Consider the following 17970-nt stretch of genomic DNA (forward strand, 5'->3'; position numbering starts at 1 on the left):
CCTAAAATAGTTTGAGATGTTATAGAAGACATGCTTTAGGGATGACATTATAATGATGATAGCATACACACATGGTATATATTCTGCATGCTCTGTGTGAACTGAAGTAATCAGATTGTATCTAATGAAACAGTTGTGTTAGGAGTAATGTTTCTGATGACATTGGATTTTTTTTTTCATTTCAAGCCAAGGAAGTCTGAATGAAGTTGCTTAGCAGTGTGCTTATGTCTATTCCATATATATATGCCATGATGTTTATTGTGATTGTGTTCCTTTAAATCTGCATATTTTGTGTGTTTGTCTTTTTGTTTGCTTATTTTTATATGCATAAAGATGTGCGTATATATTTCATCTTATTGTGCTGATTGTGTTGCAGCAATTTGAGGATGGAGAAACTGCGACTACAAATTCGTCGGACCGAGTCCAAAAGGTATTTGAAGTTAACAGATACATGTACTCAACTTTCACACACATGGACATACACAGACACATGAACTTGCATATCAGTCTTTATGTGTATGCATAGTGCAGACTGAGAGACCCAGTAGTTATTTCTTATTTGTCACTACCTTCTTTGTTCAAAATAAAGAATTGTTTCTGAACTCAATTCCTCCTTTTTTTTATAAAAAAAAGGAAATCTATTTCCTGCGCTATGCATGGACACACAACACTCTCTCTCTCTCTCTCTCTCTCTCTCTCTCTCTCTCTCTCTCTCTCTCATGCACACACACACCACTGCCACCACCACATAATAGTTAAAAAGAGAACATGCGCAACAAGCAACAGCCACACACTGAAATTCCTTGCCAAAATTCCCATAGAATCCTCCACCTGTGATAATCCGCACATTCCTTGTTTGTGATTTCAGCCTTTCGTTGCTGGTGTGCTGATGGATATGGCTGATTCAAACTCACTGCCCGTGTCCCAGTCACAAAGCATGTCGTATGGAGCCACGGAGGATGCCCACTTGCAAAGAGAAGAGCCAGAGCCTGACAGTGTTTGAGAGATCTCAGGCTACCCTGAGATACCACTTGCAGGTCACACTCCACTATCAGCACCTCAAAATCAAGAGAGTTGAGACTGATCAAACGAGGGAACTGCTGCGATTCTTATTTTTACAGATGTATGGATGCACGCCTTTCTTTGAAGGGGTTAATTAATGGTCACTGATGTGAACATCCCAAGGTGTTCCTCATCCTGAAAAGATAAGACGCTTTGACTGCGTTTTTGTCTTGTGGGGAATTTCATTGCCAAGCTGACCACAAGTCAAAAGTGCTGCACAGTTGTGAAAGAACTGATATGATTTTTCCGGGTTGTAGATAAGCAGCTTCTTTTTCACATGTGTTTAGAAGCATTAACTGAGTGCTACAATGTACATAAGGCAGACATGAATCAGTCTTTTGTGACTGAATCCTTATTTTTTGGATGAGCATAATATTCAGAAACAGCTGAAAGGCCTTATCAACAGCTTTCGCCTGCTGTAGTCCATTTTAGGGAGGGGAGGGGTGGGGGAAGTGTTGGTAGACAAATCATCAATCTTAGTTTCATGAAACCAGCTTACACTTGAATGATTTTGGCCGTAATTCTTGATGTAAATTATTTCAGAGCTGTCGTGGGCTATATATTAATAAATCTAACACTGCTGTGTAACGCGTTGGAACTAGTGTACATTATTGTTGTAGTTGATTTAGCAGTTATTCTTGGAAAAAGGAGCAGAATTTTGTAGTTGTATTGTTATTTAGATATAGATGTGAGAACTAGGTTTACTGTGCAAAATCAAAGCTGTTTATATGTGCAGAGACCTGGTAACTTTTAGTGGAGTCTGGAAGTTTTGGGAGATGTGGTTGAAGGAAAATCATGTGCAAGATGTGAATTTTACTGACGGAGTGACTTGAAGTAAAACCAAACACTGTAACTTACAAGTCCCTGTACCTATAGCTGTTATTTTCTTACCTTTTCACTGTTGTTTGCTGATCTGTAACCTTGTGGTTTCTTCTTTGGCAGTTTATGCTTGTGTCTATGTGCATGCATGCATGTGAACGCCCTGGTACCAAAACATAGCATTGTCCATGGTGAGCTGTTGTTTCTGCAAGTAAACGCTGGTAGAATGCCAAGCTATGTTGTGCAGTCAATTTGCCATCTCTGGTTCATAACCCCGTGACTCTTCACGCAATATGGTGATGTCTTTTCTGGCCATACTTTACCCACTTTTTGCTGTAAATGTATCATGTATCTTTGAGAGAAACAGCTGTGATTCTGTATCATACACAAGGATTGTATGTGAGAGAAGTACCCATGACCACAACTTTCAAAAAGAAGTTACCTGTAACTGTGATGTCTTTTTCTTATAAGCTTTGTACAAATTGCAGAAATGCAGTGCTCGAAGTCAAAATCTTGGTATGCTGTATATTTTGGTTTTGATACAAACCTGCCAGTTTCTTTTTGTCTGCTAATATTTCTGTCTGGATCGATATCCCCTCTTACTGAAAGTGAATGTAACTTTCTCTTTAAAATTAATATATAATATGCTTATTGGCTAACCTTTGATTCTATTTGATTTGATTTTTGTTTCTCAAAAAAATGATATCCTCTCCCAGTGACCTACGTCTCAAAACTAATAATGGAAGGCGTGACATAACAGTGGAACCGTACGCTTGCTGTTGATAAATGAGAAGTGCAGATAACATCGTCCCCCGTTAGCCAGTTACTGAGTTCATTTGTATACTGGCCAGACAGATTGTAGAAGTACAGGGCAGCTCATTGGTTTTGATGGAAAAGTGAATTGAAAGTTAATTCTCTAGTTAGAAACTGCGAAGGCCTTATTTCTGAGATCACATTGTCATTCTGAGGCTGCAGATCATTTCACATTGAACAGTTATACATGTAGTAGGTTAATTTGTACGCTGATGAGAAGGCTTGTGGAAGTGAAAGGTAACTCACTGGGTTGGATGTAAAAGTGGATGGAAAGTTAGTTTTCCAGTTACAGATTGTGATGAACTTATTCTTGTAATCGAATTGTCATTCTTGAAATCACATTGTTATTCTGATGCTGCAGATCATTTGTCATTAGACAGTTGAAAAGTTCATTTGTAGGTCGATGAGAAGGATTGTAGGAGTAAATTGTAGCTCATTGGTTTGGATGTAAAATTGGATTGAAAGTTAATTCTCTGGTTACAAACTGCAACAGAGTTATTCTTGAAAACACATTGTCATTCTGATGCGGCAATAGCATTTAATAGTTCAAGCCAAAAAGATGCATACAGCTTATGCATGGTTATAACAAGATGCTTGGTTATGCTTTGTAAGTGTGAGTGGTTTGCACAGTGTTCAGACCCAGGTTTATCTGATTTTATCAAATATTGACTATGCAGGGGAAGTAAAAGTGATGTAATTGGTCATGATTTATTTTGTTGTTGTTTTTGTGGCTCATGAAATGTTTATGCCTGGCTGATTGTCAGAAGATTTGAGTTTAGTTAGAACCCTTCTCTCCCAATTGTTTTCTTTTGGCTTTTATTCATTTTGAATATGTAAGTTAGTATGTAAAATGTTAAATAACACTCACTGCAACATCAGATTCTTATAAATCTTCTTATTTCCCTTTTTGTCACTGGAGATCTTTCAGACAAATGATGCTTTCCTTTCTCTTTGGTAAGAATTCTCTTGGTTTATCACTGACAGAAAACAAATCTGCAATTTTTGAAGGTCACCCTTTTCCTGGATTTTCTGATTTAAAATTAGATTTTTTTCTGTTCTATTAAAACAACCAACCAAAGAAAATAACAACCGAACAGACCCAGCTATCCCGATCCTCCACATAATCTCTTTCCCAGTCCCCACCCCCACCCAAAAAAGATGGACAATAAAACCAATAAAGAACAGCAGAATTTGTTTAAATAAAAAAATAAAACATGCATAAAGTAGGTAGGTTTACCTTCACAATCCTCTCTACCTGTCTCTAGTGTATCTGTACCTATCTATCTGTACCTATACATTCAACAAATGTAAATTATTGTATGAAAAAAAATGTGATGTGTGCATATGTGATTTTCATTTATCACTTTCAGTGGTTTCCTAAAGCTTCAACATTTCTGTCACAAGCTACTGTGTAAAACTTACATGAGGTTGCTCTATGTTGTTCACTGTGTGGCATTATTTTCATAAAAAATGCTGATTTTTGTTTTTGTTGATGTTTATGAAATATGTTTATTTTCTGGGTATAATTTATTTTCTCAGAACATACACGTAAAAGAATGATTTTAAAAAGCAGTTGAAAACAGACTCTTGTTGTTGTTTTTGTTAGTAATGTGGAAGAGTGAGCATTAAATTGTACTTTATTTAGTGCAGCTGATGTGTTTATTTTATCCGATCTATTTTATGTCATAGGCCAAAAGGCTTGTAGCTTAGATCGTTGTGGATTTGCTGAATGCTGTTTTGTGTTGTGGTATATTATTTCTCAGAGGGTAATATTTTCTACTTTAAAGTTATTTATAGCATTATACTATACTTCATCTATACGATTTTTGACCTTTTGAGAGTTTTCACAACATTCCTGTTTATCTTTCGAGGTAAGAATAAAACCACAGTGTTCTGGTCCCATTTATTCCTGGGCTATATTTCATAATCTACTTTTGATTCCAATTATTTTCTATCCTTTGATGAGAAAAGCAAAATATTCGGCCTTAGTGTGGGTAACTTTTTATGCACTTTGATAGTCTTTCGCTGTAGTTACATCACCCTCTTTCAGCTTCCTCAAGGGTTCCTTCAAACGTATTATCTTTTATGTAAAAAAAAATTTTTTTCTCTCTGTTAACCCTTACCTTGGTGCAATTCTGGAACACATGTTACATAGCCACTGGTGAATTAACAGAGAGAAAAATAAAGAAAAACGGTTATATAGGTTTTCGCGTCCATGGGAGGTAATCGGAACCGACCAAACAGACTGAGCCAGTAGCGCGACATGTCGTGACAATCAGGTGACAGTATACATAAAGTAGCGAGACATATGTTGCGACAACCAGCCAGTTATCTTTTGGTTATTTTTTTATCAGTTAGATGAACTTCATGTCAAACACAGTTTGATCTGAGTGCACACATCAAAATGACCAGTACAAGCCAAAATTGGTTGTGGCTGACTAAAAGCAAGTTGACAGAACCTATTTTGTTTAGTTAAGGTTACTGTCTTCTTGTTTTTTCTTTTCAGTTTGCAGCTGCTGTTTATCCGTCAGTGTCTGTCAGAGCATCTGCACTGCATTATTAATTATTTTACCCTCAGTGTGAAGCATGCATCTTCTGGCTTTTTCTGGTTGTCTCACATGCATTCTTAACTCTTTTCAGATTGTCCCTATATTGTATTTATGTCAGTAAGTCATGTCTGTGGTGCCCTTTGAGTGTAGAAACGTGCAATATAATTTGTATGTAGTTGGAATGATGGCTACTTTTGTTGGAATAAATTATTTGTAAGGTCATTTTTGTCTTAAAGAGAGAAAGAGTGAGTGTATGTGTGTTTGGGAGTGTGTGTGCTGGTACACATAACTTGCAAATTCTGATAAAAATTATGCATACATTTATTTCATTTTCACATACACTATTCAAAACATGGGTATAAAACAAAATTATTGTAACATACAATAAAAATAAAAATAAAAAGATAATGGTTCCTATCAACCACAAAGAGGGTCAACTAGACATTCAAATTTGGATCAACTATTCACCTTACACCCGCACACCTCCCTAATCCCCACCTCAGGCCTCCCCCAAAATGAAAAAGTGGGTTACACATGATTTGTCATGTCTTTGATAGATTTGACGCGAGGCATCAAATACAAAACAACTGAGGGAAAAAAAGTACTTTTAGTTTCAAACTTTCCCTGATTGTGTATTATCAATACCGGTTTTGATACTGAATCATCAGCTCCTGTATTCAACTCAATCAGTTTTTCCCTGCTAGGTGTTGCATCTAATAGTTTGTCTTGACAAAGTATATATATATATATATATATATGACTTCAGCAACAACTTCTGCAACTTGCAGAAAATGTCTGGTGAAAACATCTGCATAACAGTGTAAAGAAATGTGCCTGTCAGTTCAGTCAAACACAACACCTTTAGCAGCCTTTCGCTTTCTGCTGGCTGGGTTGACAACACTCATACCAGTTTTTCTTGGCTTGGCCTTGGCTTGAGCACCTATTTTCTTTGCACCTAGGTCCATCAAAGCATTCATACCACTGGGGCCTGTCTTCTGTGCCTTCAGTTTCTCCAGGGACTGGTTAGCAGCTGACAGTTTGGTTTCCAGTGTTGACGTTTGCTCTGCCAAGCGGAACAACACTGTCTGAAGCTCTGTTTTCTTGTCTGCTGCCGTTGTTTCGTACAGGTCAAGATTCATGGCTGCAGCTCCTTTTCCAATTGTCAGTGACATCTTGGTACCCACACGTGCAACAGACACCTCGCCTGCTGCAAATCCATCCCTGCAAAGTGAGAGAGAAAAAAACAAAACAGTGTAAAGAACTACAACCAATGAAAATCATACATGACGAAAATGGTTTAGTAAAAGGTCTTGGGCAAGAAGTCTTGGACAAGAACCTTCCATCTGCTCATCCAATGCATTACCTTTTTCTGTACTTTATGTATTAAGCAGGAATGGGACATGTTTCTTTTTGTGCCCACAGACAGTGTTTTCACAGCTTGATGTTCTTATACACTTCTGTCCCCGCTGGAGCTTGGATATAATAATAATGGCTGCATTATGTGCTCCTGTGTGTGTGCGTGCATTGTAAAATTTACATTACTCACTTAAATCGTGTCAGAAAAGCCTCAGTGGTGCTAATGTTGACAAGATCACGTTGAGCTTCCATTCCGTCTTCGTCAAATTCACTTCTCCAAACGTTTACACCATCAGACACTACCACAAACCAAACATCGTCTGCTTCTGGCAGCCTTGTGAAACACAGAAATTTCTGTCGACCATTTTCTACAACTGAATGGATGGCATCCGCGCCACAATTCTTCACTGTGCTTTTTAGATCAGTCATACTTTTGGTCTTGCTGTAACTGAAGCGCAATGCCAGCTCAAAACTGGAGCAGACGCCTCACAGTCTCTTCCTCTTAGTCTCGGTAGTCCATGGCTTCAAGCTGAGCTATAGGTCTGCAGGCAAGCCAAGACTACAACAACAAAAAACAAGTGCCCTAACATCCGGTCATGCGCAAAGATCCCAAAATAGCCGCGGCGGCAGAAATGCTTTGACAAGAGGAGAACTTGTCGCTACACGTTACCACAGCAACCGAGCTTTCTGACCATCTGCACGATGGCGGACAAAACTGCACCAGAAAGCCAGCTTCGTCTGGAGTGGGTGTATGGATACCGAGGTCATCAGTGCCGCAATAATCTTTTCTATAACGCAAACAAGGATCTGGTCTATTTTGTAGCCGGCGTGGGCATTGTTTACAACGTGAGAGATCATAAGCAGGGCTTCTTCCTCGGACATGACGATGACATAGTGAGGTAAGAAATGGTCTCCAACTGTATGCATTGAAAAATGTGAACCCTTTTGCATTTTCTTCCTTAATTCTACAGTTTTGACGCGAGGCGCGTCTCGAGGCTGTGGTCGAACACCCGTTTTCATTAATGATTTACAAGTATTGCAGAGCTTCACGCCGCAAGTTTTGACTTGCAATCAATATGTCAAGGGCTGCTTTGGATTTTAAGTTTCTGCCTGATGCTTTGGGGCTTGCAGTGAAATTTATTTTAAGAAATTTAATGCAAGCAGTATATAGCTGTTGCTTATAAACAAAATCATTCTCCCACCAGTTTTGCTGGACTAATCTAGCTTAATTTTCTCACAGGTTATTAGTAACCTATTAAATACACGAAGTTGCATGGGCTAAGAGCCTGTTTTTTTCTCCTGTCTATATGGGTTATAAATATGTTTGTCTTGTCTTGTCTTTCCATTACTGCCCACAATCAACAGTAGTGATTATTTCGGCTCTTGATGGGATGTTGCGCAAGTCCAATAAAGCAGCGTTTCCAGCATCCAAAAGTCCATTAAAATTCACAGGTTGGGGAGTATGGGGGGGAGGGGACATGAGTCACAGTGGCTGCTGGTTTAGTGCGAGGCGCGCGACACAAAGGTGTCGACAGTGCGGGCCTCGACGACAGCTGCTGGTAGAGAGTTCCAGTCCTTCACTGTGCTGGGTAGAAAAGCGGCACTCCGATACTGAGTGCGGCAGGTGATGAGGCCGAACTGCTGGCAATGGCCTCTTCGCTGGCGTGGTGGTAAAGGGGCCAGCTTCGACTTGATGCCCGGACAGTGGACGATGCTGTTCGTGATCTTGTAGAGCATCGATAGGCGGGCAAGCTTCCTGCGCTCCTCCAGAGACTGCCACCCAAGGGAGTCCAGCATCCGGCTGACACTTGACGTGTTGTGGTAGCGGTTGCAGACGAATCGGGCAGCTCGTCTCTGGACGGCCTCCAGCTTGTCGATGTTCTTCTGGGTGTGCGGGTCCCATACTGACGAGGCGTACTCCAGGATAGGCCTGACAAAGGCCTTGTACGCCTGCTCTTTCACGGATCTTGATGAGATCTTCAGGTTGCGCCGCAGGAACCCCAGGGTCTTGTTTGCCTTGCTGACGATGTTGTTGTTTGATTGCGCTTAGTACAATTGTATGGACATATTAATTGGCAGTCATCGAAAGTGGGTGTTTGTGTACTTCAGTACTTGAGAAAAAATTTTGGGATTAGGTATATATCCCACTGGGCCCTGTAAGGCCAAAAAAAAAAAATTGTCTGTTTAGGGTAACATGACCAAAAAAAGTAGGGTCGGTAGGTAGGTAGGTTTTTTTTTTTTTTTTGTTTTTTTTTTTGTGTGTGTGTGTAAATGAAACGCCAAATGTCTCTTTTTAGCATTTTTACCTCTTTTTTTTTCTTTTTTTTTTTGAAATCAAAAAAAAGTTGTTGGGTCGGCGCCAAATCGATAGGGTCGGTCGGGTTACCCTAAACAGACAATTTTTTTTTTTTTGCCTAATCATCCCACCCTGAACCTTGTTTTGTTGTTTGTTTATTTCTTTGTTTCGTCTGCTCGTGTTCTTTCTAACTTTTCTGTATTTGTTTATTCTGAGTGCATTTAGCATTTGTGTTTTTCTTGTCTTTATTTGTTTTTGTGTTTACAATACACATTTTATTTGTTTAGGGATAGACTGTAAGACCAGCTAGGTGGTGTGCCTTAAACCTTTTATTCTTTGGAAATAAAGTTCAGCCAGTCAGTCTAGTGTTGTGCAAGTCCCTCTCTCTTCCCTCCCACATGCAAGAGGCTATCACACAGTAGCATGTATGGAGAAAAAAAGCCATAATAAAAATTTAGCTTCATCACTATTTATTCATTCAACTAATTAAACAAAACTGATGTTAAAACAATGTTATGTGCTCGCAGCCTCACTCTTCACCCAGACAGACTGCTGGTGGCCACAGGCCAGATCGGCAAAGCACCCTACATCTGTGTGTGGGACAGTAACACGACTGACACAGTCTCCATTCTCAAGGATGGTCACCAGAATGGTGTGGGAGGAGTGGGCTTTGATAAGGAGGGCAATGTAAGTATGGTTATTATTTGTTGTTGTTGCAACTCTGTAAATCTAAAAAAAATAGTTTTTTTTTTTACTGCAGGCTTTTGATGATTAGAGTATACATGTGTAATTTTCAGGGTTTTTTTAAATAAAGTTGTGCTATCAGCTTTGCACCTGCTCGTTCTTTGTCCAGTCGTTTTGTGAGTTTTGAGCCTATTAAATTAAAAGATTTAAAAACATAGGTATGACTCAGGTTTTTTATATCTCATCGTTATTTATTTATTTGCTTTGTGCTTTATTTAGATTGTTCGCAAAATTTCTTCCAACTTTGCTCACCAGAATTATCCCACAAAAGGGGGAGATCATTATCCACAACTCCAAAATCAAATATTCATATATATAATACCATACATGTTGGTTTGGATGCATCAGTGTGAGATGATATATTTCCATTTTTTGCAGCGTCTTGTGTCGGTGGGAATGGACCAGCACGCCACCATCAACGTGTGGGACTGGAAGAAAGGCAAGATCATCGCTACAGCCAGAGGCCACTCTGATAAGGTGACAGTCACATCATGTTTGTCACTTTAGCTGCTGCAATGTGTACAATTATTTGGTCACATTTACAGATGCATTGGTTATAAACTGTGAGGTTATGGATGCATTTGAACAGCTTTCTCAGCCAGTTGAGTTAGATTGCTCATGGCATATGATATGTTTTATTTCCTAAATAAATTTGACACTGATTCTTGATCCTTTTTACATTTAGTCAAGTTTTGACTAAATGTTTTAACGTAGAGTGGGGAATCGAGACGAGGGTCGTGGTGTATGTGCGTGTGTGTGTGTGTGTGTGTCTGTCTGTGTGTGTGTGTGTGTGTGTGTGTGTAGAGCGATTCAGACTAAACTACTGGACCGATCTTTATGAAATTTGACATGAGAGTTCCTGGGTATGAAATCCCCGAACGTTTTTTTCATTTTTTGGATAAATTTTGTCTTTGATGACGTCATATCTGGCTTTTCGTGAAAGTTGAGGCGGCACTGTCACGCCCTCATTTTTCAACCAAATTGGTTGAAATTTTGGTCGGGTAATGTTCGACGAAGCCCGGACTTCGGTATTGGATTTCAGCATGGTGGCTAAAAAATTAATTAATGAGTTTGGTCATTAAAAATCTGAAAATTGTAAAAAAAAAATATGTTTTTTATAAAACGATCCAAATTTACGTTTATCTTATTCTCCATCATTTGCTGATTCCAAAAACATATAAATATGTTATATTCGGATTAAAAACAAGCTCTGAAAATTAAATATATAAAAATTATTATCAAAATTAAATTTTCCAAATCAATTTAAAAACACTTTCATCTTATTCCTTGTCGGTTCCTGATTCCAAAAACATATAGATATGATATGTTTGGATTAAAAACACGCTCAGAAAGTTAAAACGAAGAGAGGTACAGAAAAGCGTGCTATCCTTCCCAGCGCAACTACTACCCCGCTCTTCTTGTCAATTTCACTGCCTATGCCGTGAGCGGTGGACTGACGATGCTACGAGTATACGGTCTTGCTGCGTTGCATTGCGTTCAGTTTCATTCTGTGAGTTCGACAGCTACTTGACTAAATGTTGTATTTTCGCCTTACGCGACTTGTTTCTTTTTCATACCAGGTTTGCTATGATGACTGTGAGTAAATAAACAGGCTGAGGAGCTGTGTACCTAGATCTAAGTGGTGGTAAACTGATAAAGACAAAAATGGTTATTATGCTTAAATTTTGAATGAAAAAAAGGATTGAGATAATTTTTAACCTCTGGTTTTATTTTCTTCTCTGCACAAGGTGTTTGACATCCAGTTCCATCCTTTCAAACCCAACACCATCGCGTCCTGTGGCGTCAAACACATCAAGTTCTGGTCGCTCTGTGGCAACACGCTGTCACCCAAGAAAGGGGTCTTTGGCAAGACAGGCGAGATCCAGACCATGCTGTGCTTGGCCTTTGGTTCTGATGGCGCCACATACTCTGGCACGCTCAGTGGAGATGTCTACATCTGGAGGGAGAATAACTTGGAGAGGGTGGTGTCAGCAGCTCATGGTGTAAGTGTGTTTGGAGAGGGAAGGTGGGGTTGAGGCTGGAATAGATTTTAGATGGTTTTACAGGAGATATGTTTTTTTGTCCTGGACATTTGCACCAATGTTTGTGTGTGTGGGTGTGTGTGTGTGCGTGGGTGTGGATTGTTTATGTTTCAGTTGAACAATTCTCTGTGTATACATGTGTGTGTGTGTGTGTTTGTACATGTGTGTGTGGGTGTGTACATAGTCAACATCATTTGAGCCCTAAACTCACTCCTGTGCCTTTGCGCTTTGTAAATCTACCCCGTTCATCACACCCACCGGGTTTTTTCTGCTTGTTTCTGCAGGGCCCAGTCTACACAATGGACATGGGTGACACAGGCTTTGTCACAGGTGGAAAAGATGGCGCCGCCAAACTCTGGGATTTGGACTTCAAGAACATCACCACCTTCAACCTGGTTAACGCACCTGGGGGCTACAAAGGTATGGCTCCTGCTCCTGCTTTTTTCAGTGCATGAAAACTGTAGCAAGTTGTCAGTATGTGTAGGTGTATTCACATGGTATTACGGTTGATGCTGTACATAAAGAAAACTATGTTAGGAATGTTTGTGTACAAATTAATTGTATGGGGAGTTTGGTAAACGTTTTCTTTCACAGGTTGAACTCAGTGTAGCTGATGAGTATGGAGCGTTGAACTTGGAGCAGGATATTTTGCAGGCACTTCAGACATATATATACATGATTTTTCTTATATAACAACACAGCATTTGATGGGTGTAACAGTCTACCCATGCATGCTAGGGAAGGACAGAGAAATTGCTGGTTTTGTTGCTTGCAATAAATCTTCAAAACTATCATGCATGTTGTTGGGTACCAAAAGTCTAACATTTTCACTGGGGAAGAACAGAAGACTTCCGATTCCCCAAACAACTTTATTTTTTATCACGACCCCAGAACTCTTTGACCTTTCAGCAGCAACAGCAAAAGATAAAAAGTACAAGTGACAAAACTCAAATTTTGGGGGACCTGATTCTAAAAAACCGTTGTCCTACGTTTGAAGAGCTTTTTGTGTTGCAGGTCTGTGTGTTCGCAGCGTGTGTTGGCGAGGAGACCAGGTGCTGATCGGCACACAGGACAGCGAGATTTTTGAAGTGCAGGTTAAAAGCCGTGACAAGCCCCTGTGCCTGGTTCAGGGCCATGCTGAGGGGGAGTTGTGGGCCTTGGCTACTCACCCAAAGAAACCCATCTTTGCTACTGCCAGTGACGACCAGACTGTCAGGTAGGGAGAAATGCTTTTATGAACTTGTCAGTGTCTGTCAGATAAGACATGACTTTGCTTCAAATGAAAGAAATGAAACAGTCATTGAGCTGTTAAATCAAAGCCTTCCTCACCCCTTCTGACCCCCTAATGCCGATCTTTTACACAGGGTCTCCCCCTCAACCACCACCTGATTCCTGGTTTATAAGTACTTCCTCATGTTTGACTTTCGCCAATTGTGTCAAGTTTATGTGTTGGTGCTGATGAAGCCAGAAAAAGCAGCAAGAATATAGTAAAGAGCAGACACACTTTTTGATTAAACATTGACATTCAAAGAAGTGACAGTACCAACCTTCGCTGCCTTTTTTGTCTTGAGCATAGAACCAGCTTTTGAGCGTTTTTAATGCACTGTATTTTTTTTCTCCCAGACTGTGGAACATGAGCAACTATGAAGTGCTGTCCAGGACAAGTGTGGAGCAGAAGGTTCGATCCTGTGCCTTTGACAACGAGGGCCAACATATCGCCTTGGGCATGATGGATGGATCTTTCATGGTGCTGCGTACCAGGTAAAGAAGAATTACATTTCTTTTATTGTTTCTTCATGATTCTCCAAGTCATTCAAATGCTGTTGATTGCAAATATAACTATTGCATGTTCTCTTGATTAGTCAGCCTTGTTTTTATCAACTTCTGTCATTTTTGAGGGATCGTTAAGTATTGCTGTTCTCTTTGATACAAATAACTTTCAAAGGGATTGTTTACTTTAGAATTTGTCAAAGTTTTTTGCTGTTTTAGGCTGTTATAGACTAAGAGGAAGACTGCTTTCTTGTTTCTTAATGTAGCAAAAGACTTTTGAGTGGTGTTGCCTTAGAACTGGAACGCTACATCCACTACCTTTTTCTTAAAAACTAGATGTAGACATACTCCAGCAAGTGGAATAAAAGAAATTACTACATTTAGTGAAGCTGTGGAACTCACAGAATGAAACTGAATGCACTGCATTTTTTCACAATGACCGTAGTCCGCCGCTTGTGCAAAACGGAGGGAAACTGATGAGCCTGTTCAGCGCGGTAGTGGTTTCGCTGTGCTGCATAGCACGCTTTTCTGTACCTCTCTTCGTTTTAACTTTCTGAGCGTGTTTTTAATCCAAACATATCATATCTATATGTTTTTGGAATCAGGAACCGACAAGGAATAAGATGAAATTGTTTTTAAATCGATTTTGGAAATTTAATTTTGATCATAATTTTTATATTTTTAATTTTCAGAGCTTGTCTTTAATCCAAATATAACATATTTATGTTTTTGGAATCAGGAAATGATGTAGAATAAGATGAACGTAAATTTGGATCGTTTTATATAAAAAAAATAATATTACAATTTTCAGATTTTTAATGACCAAAGTCATTAATTAATTTTTAAGCCACCAAGCTGAAATGCAATACCGAAGTCCGGCCTTCGTCGAAGATTGCTGTACAAAAATTTCAATCGATATGATTGAAAAATGAGGGTGTGACAGTGCCGCCTCAACTTTTACAAAAAGCCGGATATGACGTCATCAAAAGTATTTATCGAAAAAAAGAAAAAAAACTCCGGGGATATCATTCCCAGGAACTCTCATGTCAAATTTCATAAAGATCGGTTCAGTAGTTTGGTCTGAATCGCTCTACACACACACACGCACAGACAGACACCCACACATACACCACGACCCTCGTCTCGATTCCCCCTCTATGTTAAAACATTTAGTCAAAACTTGACTAAATGTAAAAAACTAAACTGAAATGTCATCCTTGCATTTCTGATCCTGCAGGGACCTGTCAGAGCTGATCCACATCAAAGACCGCAAGGAGGTGATCCACGAGATGAAGTTCTCACCATGCGGCAAGTTCCTGGCCGTAGCATCCAACGACAACTTTGTGGACATCTACGCCACGGACCAACGCTACAAGCGCGTGGGTACCTGCTCTGGCAGTTCCAGTTTCATCACTCACTTGGACTGGTCGCAGGACAGTCGGTTCCTGCAAACCAATAGCGGTGCCGGTGAAAGACTCTTCTTCAGGATGCCAGGTGATTGTGAAAGTAATGGTTGTCTTTAGATGATAGGTATAATGGGTCTAAGCAGCTTTAGAATTAGAATACCTGAGCTTTTCAGCAGAGGAACAGCTTCAGTCGGATCTATTCATCACATCTTGTTTGTCGCCAATTAACGTTCTTTCTTGTCCACTCTCGCCTTCACAGCTCTTTGCCAAAAAAAGGAACAGGCAGCGTTTAATAGTTATTTAGCTTCAGACGACTGTTTTCTGTGATCTGTTGATATGGGACTGAATGTCACACCCGCCAGCAGGTACAGTTAACATTTTGAACTTTTACTCTTTTTGCATGTGGAAAATTCTATTGGAGGAGATCGACCTACTGTTCCCAGAATGTGTTCATATCCTTGATAAAACTTCTGTTTATGCTTTACATGCAGCAGTATTGTAAAGTCAAAGACTTTCCAGCTGTACCTCTGCTGTTTTTCAGCTAGCTTTCCAACAAGCAGTAGAGTGAAAATATTCTTATTTCAGTGGGTAAACAGGCGACAAACACAGAAGAGATCCAAAGCATTCACTGGGCGAGCTTCACCGGAGTTCTAGGGGCAGAGGTCAATGGAATCTGGGAGAAGTACACTGACACCAATGATGTCAATGCCACTGACGCTGCATTTGAACACCAGGTTACAGTCACCGGTGATGACTTTGGCCTTGTCAAGCTCTTCCGCTTCCCATGTCTGAAAAAAGGTGAGCCTTGGCTAGTGCCCATTTTGAGTTTGTACTCAGTTATTTCTCCTTTGTGCTTACCTAAAACATGGAGATTCCAATAGTTGTATGTTGACACTTTAAAAAAAAAAAATTGCTTGTGTTCGCATTTATATTATAGTCATTTGCATTATTTTGGTCTTGATTTGGCATCAAAACCCCAACTCTCCATTCCTATGGGTACCCCCACCTTCCAACCTCTCGCAAGTTTTTCAGTGCTAATGATATCAATAAGTCTGTTCGCCTTTTGTGCCTAAGAAAATATGTTTTGATTTCTATAAGGTCAGAAATTGCTGACAGACCAGAACATCCCTATTTCCCTGTTTTAGATTTTTCCTCAGTAAGTAATAAGATAAGTCTGAATTGCAGGAGCCAAGTTCAGGAAATATGTGGGTCACTCAGCCCATGTGACAAACGTGCGGTTCTCGGCAGACAAGCGCAGAGTGATCTCCACAGGGGGCGCTGATCACGCTGTCTTTCAGTGGCGTCTGCTGCCTCAGGGAGCGGGCGACGATGACTTGCCAGACATCCACAATGGTGAGAGATGAATCTGATCATTCTTGAGCTCGAGTTAGATTTGTAGTTCAAGTAGTTGCTTGTAAGTTACAAACCAATCAACTCTGTAAAATCTCAGTGTGAGGCATATACTGCTGAATTCGGTGATGCATTTGTCTCTCTGAACACCTTGAATTTTGTGTAAGATATTTTTCATTTCCTCATGATTATAGTCAGAAATGTTATTGAAAGGAGATTTCTAATGTCGATTAACACACAGAAAGGAAGAAGAATCTTTTCTAGGGTGGTTGAAATTGTTGAAAAATTCAGTGGTCTATAGCTTCGTTCTCAGTCCATCAGCCTACATTCATTAAGCTGTGAATGTTTTTTCTTTTGCAGCTTACGTTGACTCAAACAGTGAAGACAGTGACTCAGATCTGTCAGATGTCGGAGAAGTTGACTCTGATGTGGAGAGAGAGAAACAGGTGAAGTACGGTCGCCATGTGTACCGCGAGGATGCCGCGCAGATCAAGAAGTTCCGTCACCAGGAGATGAAGGCAGGAAAGAAACGCAACATGGGTCCTGAAGATGGGCTGAAACTGGAGTACATCCATGGGTGAGTTTGTGAACAGATTAACACGCTTTGTTGTTGAGACATAGGGGTGACCTGAATGGTTTGTGGGAATAGGATGGGGGGAGGGGGGGGGGCATCAAAAAGAATCTGTATCAATTTGTTTGAAGCCATACAGAAGTCAGTTCGGTGGTATACTGTTCTTTTTAGTCATGGTGAAGGTAAATCATTGTGTTGATACAGATTACTGAGAGGAGTATGGAAAGATTTAAAGTCTACCTTGTGCAAAGTATGAACAAAACAGGTGTGACACTAATTCTTGTTTGTAGTTTTGTGCATACAGTCTGCTGTTGTCATTTTTGAAAAAGAGAGATAAAAAAAAAGAAATCTTGTCTGTTCACGAGAAATAAAATGGAGCTTGTTAACACTGTGTTTCTTCATGACAGATACCGTGGCTATGACTGCCGCAACAACCTGTTCTACACCCAGACGGGAGAGATTGTGTACCACGTTGCTGCAGCAGCAATCATATACAACAAGGAGAAGAACCAGCAGAGGTTTTACACACAGCACACTGATGACATCCTCTGCCTCTGCATCCACCCCCTGAAGGATCTCATCGCTACTGGACAGGTTAATATCTTTTAGTTTCTTTCGTGTTTTACTTTTGCTGTACAATAGTTAATTTTTGTGGGCATTTCATCTTGTCTCAGTGGTACCTGTCAGGAGAGGACAGCATATAGAGACCAGCTGGGTGTCCTCTCATTACAGGTGCTCTTTCCTGAAAGTGTCATAAGTGTCTCAGTAAATCCTGAGCTCTACCCAGTGAAAACACTCATTAGTTTTTTGTTCAGAGTTAGAAAGAAGTGGTTGCTGGTTGCAAGTTTTCTTGGGTCAGCTACTATAAGCAGGGAGCTAGTATAATAAAGGTATAGTTGTTAGTAATTCAACTTTTTCTAAACTTAAATTATACAGTGATTCTGCTGCTGTATGTTGTTATGAACTTAAAGGCTGTCCACACCCCAAACTGACTCAATTGGTGAGCTGATATGTAACAGCATACATTGAAAGATGTGGAGGCATACCCGGTTTATAATCTGTTTGTGTTGTGTTACCAGGTTGGTCGAGACCCCAGTATCCATGTGTGGGACGTAGAGACGCTGAAGACAGGTGCCATTCTGAAAGGCCAGCATCAGAGAGGTGTCTGCACTGTGGATTTCTCGGGTGGGTG

The 17970-nt window shown here is 40.1% G+C and overlaps 3 protein-coding genes across 6 annotated transcripts in view; 2 read left to right on the forward strand and 1 right to left on the reverse strand.

The window, feature by feature from the left end:
* Positions 1 to 5465, forward strand: part of LOC138953675 (CSC1-like protein 2) — a 52618-nt gene extending 47153 nt beyond the window's left edge. For all 4 annotated transcript variants that reach the window (XM_070325563.1, XM_070325561.1, XM_070325562.1 and 1 more), the window contains 2 exons: positions 377 to 430; positions 869 to 5465. In XM_070325563.1, the coding sequence (XP_070181664.1) occupies positions 377 to 430; positions 869 to 1003 (189 nt within the window). In that variant the 3' untranslated portion in view covers positions 1004 to 5465. The remainder of the gene's footprint in view (positions 1 to 376; positions 431 to 868) is intronic.
* Positions 5466 to 5546: 81 nt separating this feature from the next.
* On the reverse strand, positions 5547 to 7136 carry LOC138953676 (protein PAXX-like). Its single transcript, XM_070325565.1, has 2 exons — positions 6790 to 7136; positions 5547 to 6464 (listed from the first exon to the last, which is right to left on the reverse strand). The coding sequence occupies exons 1-2, from the start codon at positions 7026 to 7028 to the stop codon at positions 6086 to 6088; spliced, it is 618 nt and encodes a 205-aa protein (XP_070181666.1). The 5' UTR covers positions 7029 to 7136; the 3' UTR covers positions 5547 to 6085.
* A 50-nt stretch (positions 7137 to 7186) lies between these two features.
* LOC138953674 (echinoderm microtubule-associated protein-like 6) overlaps positions 7187 to 17970 on the forward strand; it is a 38134-nt gene continuing 27350 nt past the window's right edge. Inside the window, exons 1-13 of the mRNA XM_070325560.1 lie at positions 7187 to 7498; positions 9423 to 9582; positions 10018 to 10116; positions 11388 to 11642; positions 11966 to 12101; positions 12696 to 12897; positions 13305 to 13442; positions 14689 to 14945; positions 15443 to 15655; positions 16043 to 16210; positions 16568 to 16784; positions 17186 to 17372; positions 17858 to 17963. Coding sequence (XP_070181661.1) covers positions 7302 to 7498; positions 9423 to 9582; positions 10018 to 10116; positions 11388 to 11642; positions 11966 to 12101; positions 12696 to 12897; positions 13305 to 13442; positions 14689 to 14945; positions 15443 to 15655; positions 16043 to 16210; positions 16568 to 16784; positions 17186 to 17372; positions 17858 to 17963 — 2335 coding nt within the window. The 5' untranslated portion in view covers positions 7187 to 7301. The remainder of the gene's footprint in view (positions 7499 to 9422; positions 9583 to 10017; positions 10117 to 11387; positions 11643 to 11965; positions 12102 to 12695; positions 12898 to 13304; positions 13443 to 14688; positions 14946 to 15442; positions 15656 to 16042; positions 16211 to 16567; positions 16785 to 17185; positions 17373 to 17857; positions 17964 to 17970) is intronic.

This window comes from Littorina saxatilis, linkage group LG17 (genome assembly GCF_037325665.1).
Source record: "Littorina saxatilis isolate snail1 linkage group LG17, US_GU_Lsax_2.0, whole genome shotgun sequence".
Lineage (NCBI taxonomy): Eukaryota > Metazoa > Mollusca > Gastropoda > Littorinimorpha > Littorinidae > Littorina > Littorina saxatilis.